This window comes from Balaenoptera musculus, chromosome 11 (assembly GCF_009873245.2).
Source record: "Balaenoptera musculus isolate JJ_BM4_2016_0621 chromosome 11, mBalMus1.pri.v3, whole genome shotgun sequence".
Lineage (NCBI taxonomy): Eukaryota > Metazoa > Chordata > Mammalia > Artiodactyla > Balaenopteridae > Balaenoptera > Balaenoptera musculus.
The window spans coordinates 68,505,573-68,519,231 of record NC_045795.1 but is presented as its reverse complement, the minus strand read 5'-3'; the positions used below and the strand labels follow the sequence as shown (position 1 = coordinate 68,519,231).

Sequence of the window (13,659 nt, the reverse complement as noted above, 5' to 3'; positions counted from 1 at the left end):
ATCTCTTAGTAAATTGGTAGAAAAACATGTAGGAGAGAAGTTAGAGAAAGGAGAGAAAAGAAATTCCCCCTTTTCTTACACCACTGTCTGACCTGTTTCCCAAACCCCTAAGTGTAGATTTTTAGAAGCCCAGGAAACAGGAACTTGGCTGCATGGAAGCCAAGGGCCATGCTTCCCACCGTTTGTTGTCCCTTATGATACATAAAAATGATAATATGGATTTGTGAGGGACACTGGGGTGAATAGACCACTAGTGGGGGTTGGATGAATCCAACATTTTGGCACATCCATAATCACTTGCAGCTCAGGGGAAGCTCTGCCTTAGGGAGTGGCAAGTACTGTGTGGCAATAGTGGCGATAAATCCTGACAGCAGAGGTGAAACCCTAGTGTGATTCACTATTTTATTCAGGGTTGCCCATCATTAAAGAATAAAAAGTTTATAAATAAGAATCATCAGTTGTGATATTTTAGGGTTTATTTTCCTAGTCCCCCAAAACATTCAGTGGGCATTTCATGTGTCTGAATCCTATACTGAAATTACAGTGTTAAAAGGGACTGTGGAAGCAGTATTGCTGGTAAATATTTTTGGACTTGATTTAATTTAGAGAGGGGAACCAAATTTAGAAACAAACCAAAGAGTTTGCAGAATAGCATTTTTAATTTCCTGGCCTAAGTCTTTTAATCAGTGTTTACTAAATAGACATTATAATTTAAATTTTAGAAAGTGGACTCTTTCTCTGCCATGTTAGTGTTCAGTGGTGTTTTAATATGTGTGTTCTTTTGTCCAAAAAAGGTAAGCTGCTGACGTAACCCAGTTACACTTACCAGCCTTACTTATAGATTCACAGCATTTCCTCACCTGCCTGTTTGCCACCTACCACAGTCTCCGGTCGTAATCCCAGGTCCGCAGTCTTTGGCTCCATACCCCTTTTCCTGTGTGTGTGTGTTCTAACCCCCACCCCACCTCAGAGACTTTCTCTTCTCTCTCTTTCCCAACCTTTTGATACTGATGTGGAGCCACCAGGCTTATTCTTGTCTTAAAGGAAATGATCTGTCAAGGCATTTTCTTTTTCACTTGTCAGGGCAGGCTTATGTTTATATCATCTACTCCATTCTTAACAGTACTTTTATAATCAGAAGGGTCTTCCTCATTCTAGGGTAAATATTTTTGGTTATGTTCAAAGTACATTTTCTTGTTTTTGTTCCCCAGTCTAGGGGATCTTTGTGGGTGTCGTCTTCATAAATTTTATAATAATTTTATAACTCAATGCCAAAAAGCTTTATCAAACCCCTTTTTCTGCTTGGCACCATACTGAGAAAATCTTCAGCCTCCTCAAATCCTTTTAGAAAGTAGATCAGATCTAAATAATAAATGAATAAAAAGACAACATGCATGAGAGTGATTCCCAGCTCTGTTTTTGTGACAGTTCACAGAATCTCTAGAAGTCTCAAGGGATTTTATAAAGGCTCCAAATTAATTTGGGTTTCCTTGATCTTGTGTGTGCCATATGCCACTGCAGATGAGAAGCAAAATGAGGTATAACATCAAATCATAATTGGCTCCTGGATCTTCAAACAGGACTCTCTAGGGAAATGGACGTCTTGCCCTTCAGCTTTTTAAAATTTATCAATATTAAATAATCCAATAACTTTAATCTTTGTCGGTTGTATTTTTCATACTTTCAAAAGAAAAGGGCTGTCACTTGAAAAGCAATGGAGAGCTTCCCTGGTGGCTCATTGGTTAAGAATCCGCCTGCCGATGCAGGAGACACGGGTTCGAGCCCTGGTCTGGGAAGATCCCACATGCCGCAGAGCAACTAAGCCCATGCGCCACAATTACTGAGCCTGCGCTCCAGAGCCCGCAAGCCACAACTACTGAGCCCACATGCCTAGAGCCCGTGCTCTGCAACAAGAGAAGCCACCGCAATGAGAAGCCCGCGCACCGCAACGAAGAGTAGCCCCCGCTCACCGCAGCTAGAGAAAGCCCGCACACAGCAACAAAGACCCAATGCAGCCAAAAATAAATAATTTTTTTTAAGTTATGAAAAGAAAAGCAATGGAAACGTTTAATTTTTTTTAAGATTTATTTATTGATTGATTGATTGATTGATATTTTTGGGGGGGTCTTCGTTTCTGTGCTAGGGCTTTCTCTAGTTGCGGCAAGCAGGGGCCACTCTTCATCGCGGTGCGTGGGCCTCTCACTATCTTCTTGCGGAGCACAGGCTCCAGACGCGCAGGCTCAGCAGTTGTGGCTCACGGGCCTAGTTGCTCCATGGCATGTGGGATCTTCCCAGACCAGGGCTTGAACCCGTGTGCCCTGCATTAGCAGGCAGACTCTCAACCACTGCGCCACCAGGGAAGACCGAAACGTTTAATTTTGAATATACTTTTCTGCACTTTGCTATTTTTTATGGAAGTACAACATAAAGGTATTTAAATGTCCTGTCACACCCCGTAACTCTTCAGTAACTGCATGACTTACTTGGGACAATGGTTAACAGCCATGATATGTGGTGGGTGTCCAATAACTAAATAATTTGCTTTCATATTGAGGAAAGCCGCTTATAAAACAGGATGCCATTTATTATTTACTATAGCAAAATTATACGGTATTGCCAAATCCCTAAATCCTCTGTGGTATAATTAATCAAGATGTTTCAGCAAGCAAATTGTTGGCAAAATGTGTTGGGCCTTAGAGTGTAAGTTCTCTTGAGGGAAGAATACTTAGCTTTGGTTTAGAGACAAGGTCTTCCATGGTTTTAGCTATCTGGTGAACTTGTCTGTCTTTCCTCACCAGTGACAGTGACAGGCTCAGTGGCAGCTCCCTGGGCCTCCTTGCCAGTTGCATGCACTGAGCATTTGATATGTTGGCAGACAGAGCTGATTCTTTGATGCGTGTCTGAACCTCTACAGGTCTGCTTTTGGCAGAATCGAGTGTGACTCTTATCCTTTACCCATTAAGCTATCATTATGGCTTCCTTATCTTTATTTCTTCTGCAGCATGCCTTTGAAAGTGTTTGGCTCTTTTTTGGCCGTTTACTTGATAATGTACAAACGTGGAAAGTGTGCATCTTATTTCTAAATTACAGTGTATTTCTTCAAAGGAAAGGGGGTGGGGCTTAAGTAAAGATTTGTCAAAGTAAGTTGACAGCTCGGGTGGACTTACTTTGATTACTGATATGGAATTCTTTCTTAAGAGTTTGGTTTACAAATCCCCTGTGAAAACATACTTAAAAGCCTCTGCTTAGCCCCAGAAATACTGTGTGTTCCTCTCTGAGCCTGATGTATTGCATATCATCCTTTTTTCTCATCACTCTAAGTTGTATGGGGTGTCTTTTAGAGAAATATTGGTGTCTTTTGTATTTGGCCTCTTGTATTTTGTGTGTTCTTTAGCCAAGGTCAGATGAGGCATATTTAGAGAAAGGTAGTTGTGTGTAATTGCCATATATGAAGTCTTTTCAGAACCCCAATCCAATTTACTCTATGTTGGAGCAGTTCTTAGCTGCTAGGAACATAACTAAGAGCCTGCGGTAGATAATGCTTAGCAATTATCTCCTCTGTAACAAGGTTGCTTCTGTGCTTCTTCCATTGGGATGTCAAAGGTAAGTTTAATCTGTCGACTTACATCATGTAAAATATTCCAGAATTATCTGTTATTCCAGGATGTTAACTCTGTTTGAAGCATTGGTAGTGTTTTGAAGTTCTGTGAACAGAAGAGGGGCGATGAAAATGGATTCCAAACACAGGGAACTATTCACAGCAGGCTGACGGCTCAGAAAACAAAAGCAAGCCTGGGCTGCCTCGTGGTAGTACGCATGGCCAGATGTGGGGTCAGAGAAACCCCCTTGTGAACAGAGTAGGGAAAAAAATATCCATGTTCATGATCTTCATTGATTAAAATGAAACCATTCACTTACTCTGTATATCAATGTTTTATCTCACTCTACAATGGCAATAAAAAAGCCAATTAAACTTTTATTTCCACTGAAAAGAAACTGTTAAAGTTGTGATTGGTCATAAAGTCTTTTATAGAATATAATGACCTTAATTCAGGGTGAAACAAAAAATTCGCCATTAAAATAGCTTTCAGTGTACACTGAAAACTATGACATTAATCAAAGAAATTGAAGAAGACACATTGGACTTCCCTGGTGGCGCAGTGGTTTAGAATCTGCCTGCCAGTACAGGGGACACAGGTTCGAGCCCTGGTCTGGGAAGATCCCACATGCTGTGGAGCAGCCAAGCCCGTGCCCCACAACTACTGAGCCTGTGCTCTAGAGCCTGCACGCCACAACTACTGAAGCCCGCACGCCACAGCTACTGAAGCCCGCACGCCTAGAGCCCATGCGCCACAAGAGAAGCCACTGTAATGAGAAACCTGTGCACCGCAACGAAGAGTAGCCCCCCCGCCACAACTAGAGAAAGCCTGCGTACAGCAACGAAGACCCAATGCAGCCAAAAATAAATAAATAAATAAATTTATAAAAAGAAAAAAAAGATATCCCATGCTCATGGATTGGAAGAATTAATAGCGTTAAAATGTCCATCCTGGGCTTCCCTGGTGGCGCAGTGGTTGAGAATCTGCCTGCCAGTGCAGGGGACACGGGTTCGAGCCCTGGTCTGGGAAGATCCCACATGCCATGGAGCAACTAGGCCCGTGAGCCACAACTACTGAGCCTGCGCGTCTGGAGCCCGTGCTCCGCAACAAGAGAGGCCGCGATAGTGAGAGGCCCGCACACCGCGATGAAGAGTGGCCCCCACTTGCCGCAACTAGAGAAAGCCCATGCACAGCAACGAAGACCCAACACAGCCAAAAATAAATAAATAAAATTTTTTTAAAAAATGTCCATACTACCCAAAGCAGTCTACAGATTCAGTGCAATCCCTATCAAAATTCCAATGACATTTTTCACCAAAATAGAACAAACAATCCTAATATTTGTATGAAACCACAAAGACCCTGAAGAGCCAAAGCAATCTTTTTTTTAAAATATTTTATTTATTTATTTATTTATTTATTTGGCTACATCGCGTCTTTAGTTGAGGCATGTGAGATCTTTCCTTGCAGCACGCAGGCTCTTTGTTGCAGCGCGCAGGGCTCTAGTTATGATGCATGGACTCTAGACCACGCAGGCACAGTAGTTGCAGCACACAGGCTCTCTAGTTATGGTGCGCAGGCTCCAGAGCACGCGGGCTTAGTTGCCCCGCGGCATGTGGGATCTTAGTTCCCAGACCAGGGCTCGAACTCGCATCCCCTGCATTGGAAGGTGGATTCTTAACCACTGGACCACCAGGGAAGTCCTGAGCCAAAGCAATTTTGAGAAAGAACAACAAAGCTGGAGGCATTACCCTCCCTGATTTCAAACTATATTATAAAGCTGTAGTAATCAAAACAGTATGGTATTGGCATAAAAACACACATAGATCAATGGAACAGAATAGAGAGCCCACAAATAAACCCAGGCATATATGGCCAATTAACTTATGACAGAGAAGCCAAGAATACACAATGGGGAAAGAACAGTCTCTGATAAATGGTATTGGGAGAACTGAACACACAATGGAATATTATTCAGCCATAAAAAAGAATGAAATCCTTCCATTTGGATGGCCTTTGAGGGCATTATGCTAAGTGAAGTAAGTCAGACGGAAAAAATAATACCGCATGATTCCACTTATATGTGGAATCAAACAAAAACGGAGATCATAGATACAGAGAACAGGTTGGTGCTTGCCTGAGGTGGGTAGGTAAAATGGGCGAAGGAAGTCAAAAGGTACAAATTTCCAGTTATAAAATGAATAAGTCATGGGAATGTAATGTACAGCATGGTGACTATGGTTAATAGTACTGTATTGCGTATTTGAATGTAGCTAGGAGAGCGGATCTTAAAAGTTCTCATCACAAGAAAAATAATTTTTTTGTGACTGTGTATGGTGATGGATGTTAACTGGACTTGTGGTGATTATTTTGCAGTATACACAAATATCAAATAATTGCACTGTACACCTGAAACTAATATAATATGTCATTTATACCTTAATTTTTTTTAAAAAATAAGCTTTTATTAACAGTGGCTTTCTAAATGAATGTGTATTGGTAATATCAATATATGTTAATGTGTATTGATGAAATTCAAGTTGTAGTTATAAAAAAGGATTTTTAATTTATTTAAAGTTTCTTATGCTAGCATTTATATTTTCTATATTTTGTCAGTCTTTTAGTGTATAATTTTTAACTTATTCAATTATTTATACTTTATTCTTTTATGTGTTGCTTTAGTCTTCAAGCATAATTGAAGCTCATTAACTTTTTTGTTTTTACAAAATATTTTATGTTATTTAAACTAATGAGGCATTGGGTGTATAGTGGCAGGATTATTGGCCTAGGAATGAGAAAACCTGAGTTCTAGTTATAAGGCTATTTTTCTCTGATTTATTAATGTCATGTAGTCTTTCCATGAGCTTCAGTTTTCCATCCATAAGCATACATAATGAGACTTCTGATCCAAACAAAATGGCATAGATTTGTCTTTTCTTGCTTCTACCCTGTTAAGTACAACTATAAAAACCAGAAGTAACGCAAAAGAAAATCAGGAACACTCTGAACAGTAGAAGGAGGAAGATGATCTGGTGCAGGACCCAGAACTCGAAGAACAGCACAGCATCAGGTTGTCTTACAACCCTCCCACCCAACAGAAGAAGGGGACCCAGGCCTGGTGTTTCTTGACCTCCAGTGTAGCAAAGGAGGGTGCCCCAGTTAGGCTCATTCCTCTCTCAGATCAAATGGGAGTCCTGCCAACAATACCAGGTGAGCCCAGCAAAACTGGCAGGAAGGATTGGAAGCCCTACTGACAATAAGTGGCCACTGGGGTAGTATGTTTCCTCCTTTTCATGAAGGTGTGGTGGGAGCAGGGGAGGAGTCACATCACAGCCAGCCTGGCCTGGGAAGCAGTCTTCATCTCTGAAGGTCAGAGGCTCCCCACTCAAGGCATACCAGATGGCCTAGCCGTGGGAAACTTCTCTCACCCCTTCAAGCAACACTGCCTGGGAGTCTACTAAATTCCCACCTCAAGAAATTAGGAAAAGAAGAACAAAATAAAATAACTCAAAGCATACAGAAGTAAGGAAAGAACAAAGATGAGAACAGAAAAATCAGTGACATTGAAAAGATGAAAATAGAGAAAAACCAATGAAACAAAAAGTTGGTTCTTTGAAAAAGTCAATAAAATTGATAAACCTTTAGTAATGACTAACAAAAGCAAAAACACGACACAGATTAGCAATATCAGGAATGAAATAGTGGACGTTGTTACCCCAAAACTGGGTTTGCCTCTTGGTGGGTGTCGAGCCAAAAGACAAAGCCAAGCCAAAGATCAGTAGAAGGAAGGATTTATTATTACTTGCAGCAATTAAGAACTACTGGGCTTTCCCAAAGCAGGGTTTCCCCAAACAGCAAAATTGGGGGAGTTTTAAGCTAAGGATACATGCATATTCATGAAGGGGCTTGAGTGGTCCACAGAGTCCAAACTTCTAGTTGATTGAAGTCATGAGGGTCGGAAAAGGTCAGCATCATCATTCCTTAGGTTTCAGTTGATCTGGTGGTTGAGCTTTTCAGGCTAGTCTTACCATTGAAACAGAACAAGGAGTCTAAGACTGATATGTTATCTTTGTTATTGTTACTTCTCTTGCCTGATAATAGTTAGTTTCTGCATTCTTTTGTTCCCTTAAGATCATTAGTTACTGGGACCTGTTCAGGGGCAAGCATGGTGGCCAGGCTTAGATCACAAAATGTCTTAGGCCAAAAATGGCTTCTCTTCTGTCAAGAAAGCCGTGCCTGGTTCTGTTTCTCCTGGGACCTCCTACCGTATCTGCTTACAATGTCACTACACATCCTCTGTAATAAGAGAATGGTATTAACAACTTTATACTCATAAACTTGACAACTTAGAAGAAATGGACCAATTCCTTGAAAACAACAAACTGCAAAACTCAACCGAGATAAAATAGATAACATGAGTAGTCCTATAGCCATGAAAGAAATTGAATCCATAATTTTAAAGCTCTCAAAAAAGAAATCTCCAGGCCCAGATGGTTTTACTGGAGAATTCAAAGAATTAACACTAATTTTACACAGTTTGTTGCAGAAAACAGAAAAGGAAGGAATTCTTCTCAACTGATTGTGTAAGACCAGTATTTACTCTAATACCCAAACAAGGCAAAGACAGTACAAAAAAAAAAGAAAACCACAAATCAGTATCTCTCATGAACTTGATGAAAAAAATCCTTAACCGGGCTTCCCTGGTGGCGCAGTAGTCGAGAATCTGCCTGCCAATGCAGGGGACACGGGTTCAAGCCCTGGTCTGGGAGGATCCCACATACTGCGGAGCAACTAGGCCCGTGAGCCACAACTGCTGAGCCTGCGCGTCTGGAGCCTGTGCTCCGCAACAGGAGAGGCCGCGATAGTGAGAGGCCCGCGCACCGCAATGAAGAGTGGCCCCCACTTGCCACAACTAGAGAAAGCCCTCGCACAGAAACGAAGACCCAACACAGCCATAAATTTAAAAATTAATTAATTAATTAATTAATTAAATTAAAAAAAAATTGGGTTGGCCAAAGTGTGCCTTTGGTTTAAAAAAAAAAAAAAAATCCTTAACCAAATATTAGCAAAGCCAACAATATATAGAAAAGAAATATAAATTATGCCCAAATGGGCCTTATTCCAAATCTGCAAAGCTGGTTCAGTATTAAAAATCAGTCACTCTAATCCACCATATCATAATTGAAAGGCTGAATGTTTTCCCTCTAAGATTGAAAACAAGACAAAGATATCCATTGTCATCACTGCTATTCAGCATAGCACTAGAAGATCTAGCCACTGCAATAAGGCAAAAAAGAAAAAGAAGAGGACTACAGATTGGAAAAGAAGAAATAAAACTGTCTCCATTCACAAATGACATGATTGTCTATGTATAGACTCCTAGAACTAGTAAGTGAGTTTGGTAAGGTCTGAGGATACAAGATCAACACACAAAAATCAATCAGACTTCTACATACTAACAATGAACCTGTGGAAACCCAAGTTAAAAACAATACCATTCATAATCTCTACAAAGAAAATTAAATACTTAGGGTAAACATAACAAAAAATATATAGGGTATGTGTGCTGAAAATTACAAAATGAAAGAAATCAAAACCTAAATAAATGGAGAGATGTGCTATATTTGTGCATTGAAGGACTTGACATACTAAAGATGTCAGCTCTTCCCAAGTCCTGTCAAAATCCCAGCAAGGATTTTTGTAGGTGTAGACAAACTTATTCTAAAATTTATATGGAAAGACACAGACCCTAGAAGCTAAAACAATCTTGGAAAAAGAAGCATAAAGTGGGAGGAATTATTCTTCCCAATATTAAAGCCTATATATAGCTGCAGTAATCAAGATGATGTGGTATTGGTAGAGGGATAAACAAATAAATAGGACAGAATAAAGAATCTAGAAATAGACACACACAGATATGCCCAGATATGTCTGGCTGTGATATTATGTTATAGTTTTACAGAATGTTACCACTGGAAGAAACAAATTAAAGGGCACACAGGATCTCTGTTTATTTTTTACAATTGCATGTTAAGCTACAATTATTTCAAAACTAAAAGTTTAATTAAAAAAAATAAAAGCATATCTGCCCTTCCTGTGCCAGAGAGTCACAGTAAGTATGAAAGGGGGTGCAACCTGGGATGTGCTGTGTCACAGTGGGTGCACATGGTAGCAATGAGCCATGCCTATCCCTATGTTTATTTTGACTTATATATTCAGTATATCTACCTTATCCAGAAAGTATTTATATGTACGACACAGAGAATACAGCCAAAATTTTGTAATAACTGTAAATGGAAAGTAACCTTTAAAAATTGTATAAAAATTAAAAGTTAAAGTAAAAAAATAAATTCAAAAAGTATCTGAGGCTTCCCTGGTGGCGCAGTGGTTAAGAATCCGCCTGCCAGTGCAGGGCACACAGGTTCGAGCTCTGGTCTAGGACAATCCCACATGCCGCGGAGCAACTAAGCCTGTGCGCCACAACTACTGAGCCTGTGCTCTAGAGCCCACGAGCCACAACTACTGGGCCCACGTGCCACAACTACTGAAGCCCATGCACCTAGAGCCTGTGCTCCTCAACAAGAGAAGCCACCGCAATGAGAAGCCTATGCACCGCATCAAAGAGTAGCCCCCGCTCACCACAACTAGAGAAAGCCCAGGCAGCAACGAAGACCCAACACAGCCAAAAATAAAAAATAAATAAATAAAATAAATTTTTTTTAAAAAGAAGCATCTACAGTAGTTTTGGACTTCCCTGGTGGCACAGTGGTGAAGAATCCGCCTGCCAACGCAGGGGACAAGGGTTTGAGCCCTCGTCTGGGAAGATCCCACATGCCACAGAGCAACTAAGCCCGTGCACCACAACTACTGAGCCCACGTGCCACAACTACTGAAGCTCGTGCACCTAGAGCCTGTGCTCCTCAACAAGAGAAGCCACCGCAATGAGAAGCCCATGCACCGCATCGAAGAGTAGCCCCCGCTCACCACAACTAGAGAAAGCCCAGGCAGCAACGAAGACCCAACACAGCCAAAAATAAAAAATAAATAAATAAAATTTTTTTAAAAAGAAGCATCTACAGTAGTTTTGGACTTCCCTGGTGGCACAGTGGTGAAGAATCCGCCTGCCAATGCAGGGGACAAGGGTTTGAGCCCTCGTCTGGGAAGATCCCACATGCCGCAGAGCAACTAAGCCCACGTGCCACAACTACTGAGCTTGCGCTCTAGAGCCCGCAAGCCACAACTACTGAGCCCGCATGCCACAACCACTGAATCCTGTGCTCCACAGCAAGAGAAGCCACCGCAATGAGAAACCTGCGCACTGCAACGAAGAGTAGCCCCCGCTCACCACAACTAGAGAAAGCCCGTGTGCAGCAAGGAAGACCCAATGCAGCCAAAAATAAATGAATAGAAATTAATTAATTTTTTAAAAAAAGTATTTACAGTAGTTTTATATTTAGTCATCTTTATAATAAAGTTCATTTATCCATTCACCAGTGTTTTTCTTTATTTTTTTATTGACGTATAATTGATTTACAATGTTGTTCATTTCTGCTGTACAGCAATGTGACTCAGCTATATACATATATACCTTCTTTTTTATTATCTTTTTCATTATGGTTTATCCCAGGATATTGAATATAGTTCCCTGTGCTATACAGCAGGAACTTGTTTATTATTCAGTGTTTTGTGGGGGCTTTTTTAGTGGTAATCACCATACTGGGAATAAAAGATTGGAAAAGAAGTGTGAGATGGAGCTCAGCCTGGGCACTTCCATTTCACGTGTGAATAGAGTCGATCATAGGATGGGTCTGGAGTTGGTGTTTGTTTTTTAAAGCTTTGTTTTTACTGTAACATGGTATTAATTTTATATTTTTAAATTTCAAGAGACTCATAAAGGTTCTGGTGTTTGGTTTTGGAACATGGTTTTCAACGATTAAGACACCTTTTTCCCCACATTTGACTATCAATTTGGAAAGCATTTTACAATTATCAAGTGAAGAAAAACAAAACCTAAAAGTTGCAGGTTAAATTTTATTGAGACCTTTCTGAGGACTGTTGCCCAGGAGATAGCTTCTCAGATAACTCTGAAGAATGCTCCAAAGAGGTAAGGGAGGAGCCAGGATAAGTAGGAGTTTTTGCTGAAAATGTGTAGTTGAACATCAAAATATTACTGCTAATCACAAAAAACAGATACCTCAAGTTAATGATTTTTGTGCTTTTGTGTGTACGGGAAGATGCAAGGTCTGGGCTCATTGAAATTATTCCTTAGATAGGCATCTTAGATATGCAACTATCTAGGGCCAGTATCCAGAGCACACAATGTTTGCTGTTCGTCTCCATCCTGAATTTGCCTTAGGGCTCACCATGGGGGGTTGGGGGGGTGCTGCAGTGGCTGGTGGCTTGATGGCAGGCAAGGGCAACATGCCGTATTTACTGGAATGGTAGGAGTTCCCTTTCCACACAATCAATGTTAATTCTTAGTTTAACTGGCAGCATTTTTTTTTCTTGATAATACATAAAATAATAGTTTATCTTGTACTTTAGTGGCATCTTAAGCTCGATGAGATCTGGTAATGATGTCTAAAACCAACTGTTTTTGCAATTTTCATCTGAGTATTTTAGCTGTCCTAATTTTATTAATAATTTTATTATTAAACAGTTTGCAGGGAGGCTTTTTTTTTTATTTAGAGTAACTGTTAACAGGTTGAGGCCCTCATGGTAAATTCTGTGACATTTTATGGTGATAATATATTACTTACATATTACCCAAGTATTGAAACCTCATTTCCCCTTATCTTTTTTTTCTTTGTTTTTCAAGTGTCAATATACAGTATCTGGTTTTATGACAAGAATGACTGTCACCGCATAGCCAAACTCATGGCCGAGTAAGTATTTCTGTTTACACCATAGATTTAATTAGTGATATATGGGAGATGAAAAAATGACTTTTCCCCTTTCTCTTTGTTACTGGAGTCCACTAACTCATGCTATTTTCCCCTGATTTCCTGTTACTGTCGAAGTTTTGAAAAAGGCAGCAAAGCTTAAAGAAATCTAAAATTATCTATAATCCTACTACTACTAGCATTACTGTTTTTGTCTGTTTCATTCCAGTCTTTTTCTTTACGTGTACCTTGGGTTGATGTGTGTGATTGTTTCTTATGTCCACTGAGAGAACAATGCACAACATAAAATTTGTGAGTTAATTTTTATTCAGTGACCTTACTGAGCGCTATAGCCTGGGAGATGGCCTCTCAGAGAGCTCTGAGGAACTGCTTCCAAGAGGTAAAGGAGGAGCCAGGATATATATGAACTTTTTTTTTATATATATACATCAGAAAAAAATCATCTACTCAAGATGTTACCACCAAGAGGAAAATACCATAGGAAAAAATATATTTACATAATTGAAACCAGCTAAAGACCACTTTGTTTTTAAACCAAAAAGGTAAGAAAAAAAAGAATTCAAAATATGACCCTCAGCCATAGTAACAAGAATTTTAAAATACTTTAAAAAGAAAAAACCAGGGAGCTGGAGAATGGAGTGCCAGAAGAATGAGGATATATGAACTTTCTTGCTGAGAAAAACATGTAGTCAAGCATCAAAAGATTACTGCCAATAGCAAAGGACAGACATCTCAAGTTGATGATTTTCGTGCTTTTCTATGTATGGGAAGATGCAAGAATCTGGGGTCATTGAAATGATTCCTTAGATATGCATCTTAATCTAAGGACCAGTATATCCAAAGCACAGAATGTTTCCTGTTTTTCTCCATTCTGAATTCCTCTCAGGGTGCACTCTCTGTGGGCAACTGCAGTAGCTATAGGCTTGATGTTTCTTGAACTGGAATGGCAAGCAACACTTTTTTCTTTACACTTACAAAAGTAAGATCATACTGTACATCCTACTTTTCATGTCAACAGCATTTTTCCAGGGCATTCTAGTATTTATAACGACTGCATTGTATTCAGTCCTGCAGACAGATCATAATTTAACTGTTAAACATCTGGTTAGAGCCATTGAACTGCCTAGCTCCAGAGGGTATCCTCTATATCCAGTGCA

General features: G+C 40.1%; 1 protein-coding gene across 2 annotated transcripts in view; it reads left to right on the top strand.

Annotated features, from left to right (window-relative positions):
- DCP1A (decapping mRNA 1A) overlaps positions 1-13,659 on the top strand; it is a 62,172-nt gene that overhangs the window by 16,268 nt on the left and 32,245 nt on the right. For both annotated transcript variants that reach the window (XM_036868701.1, XM_036868700.1), the window contains exon 4: positions 12,418-12,484. In XM_036868701.1, coding sequence (XP_036724596.1) covers positions 12,418-12,484 — 67 coding nt within the window. The remainder of the gene's footprint in view (positions 1-12,417; positions 12,485-13,659) is intronic.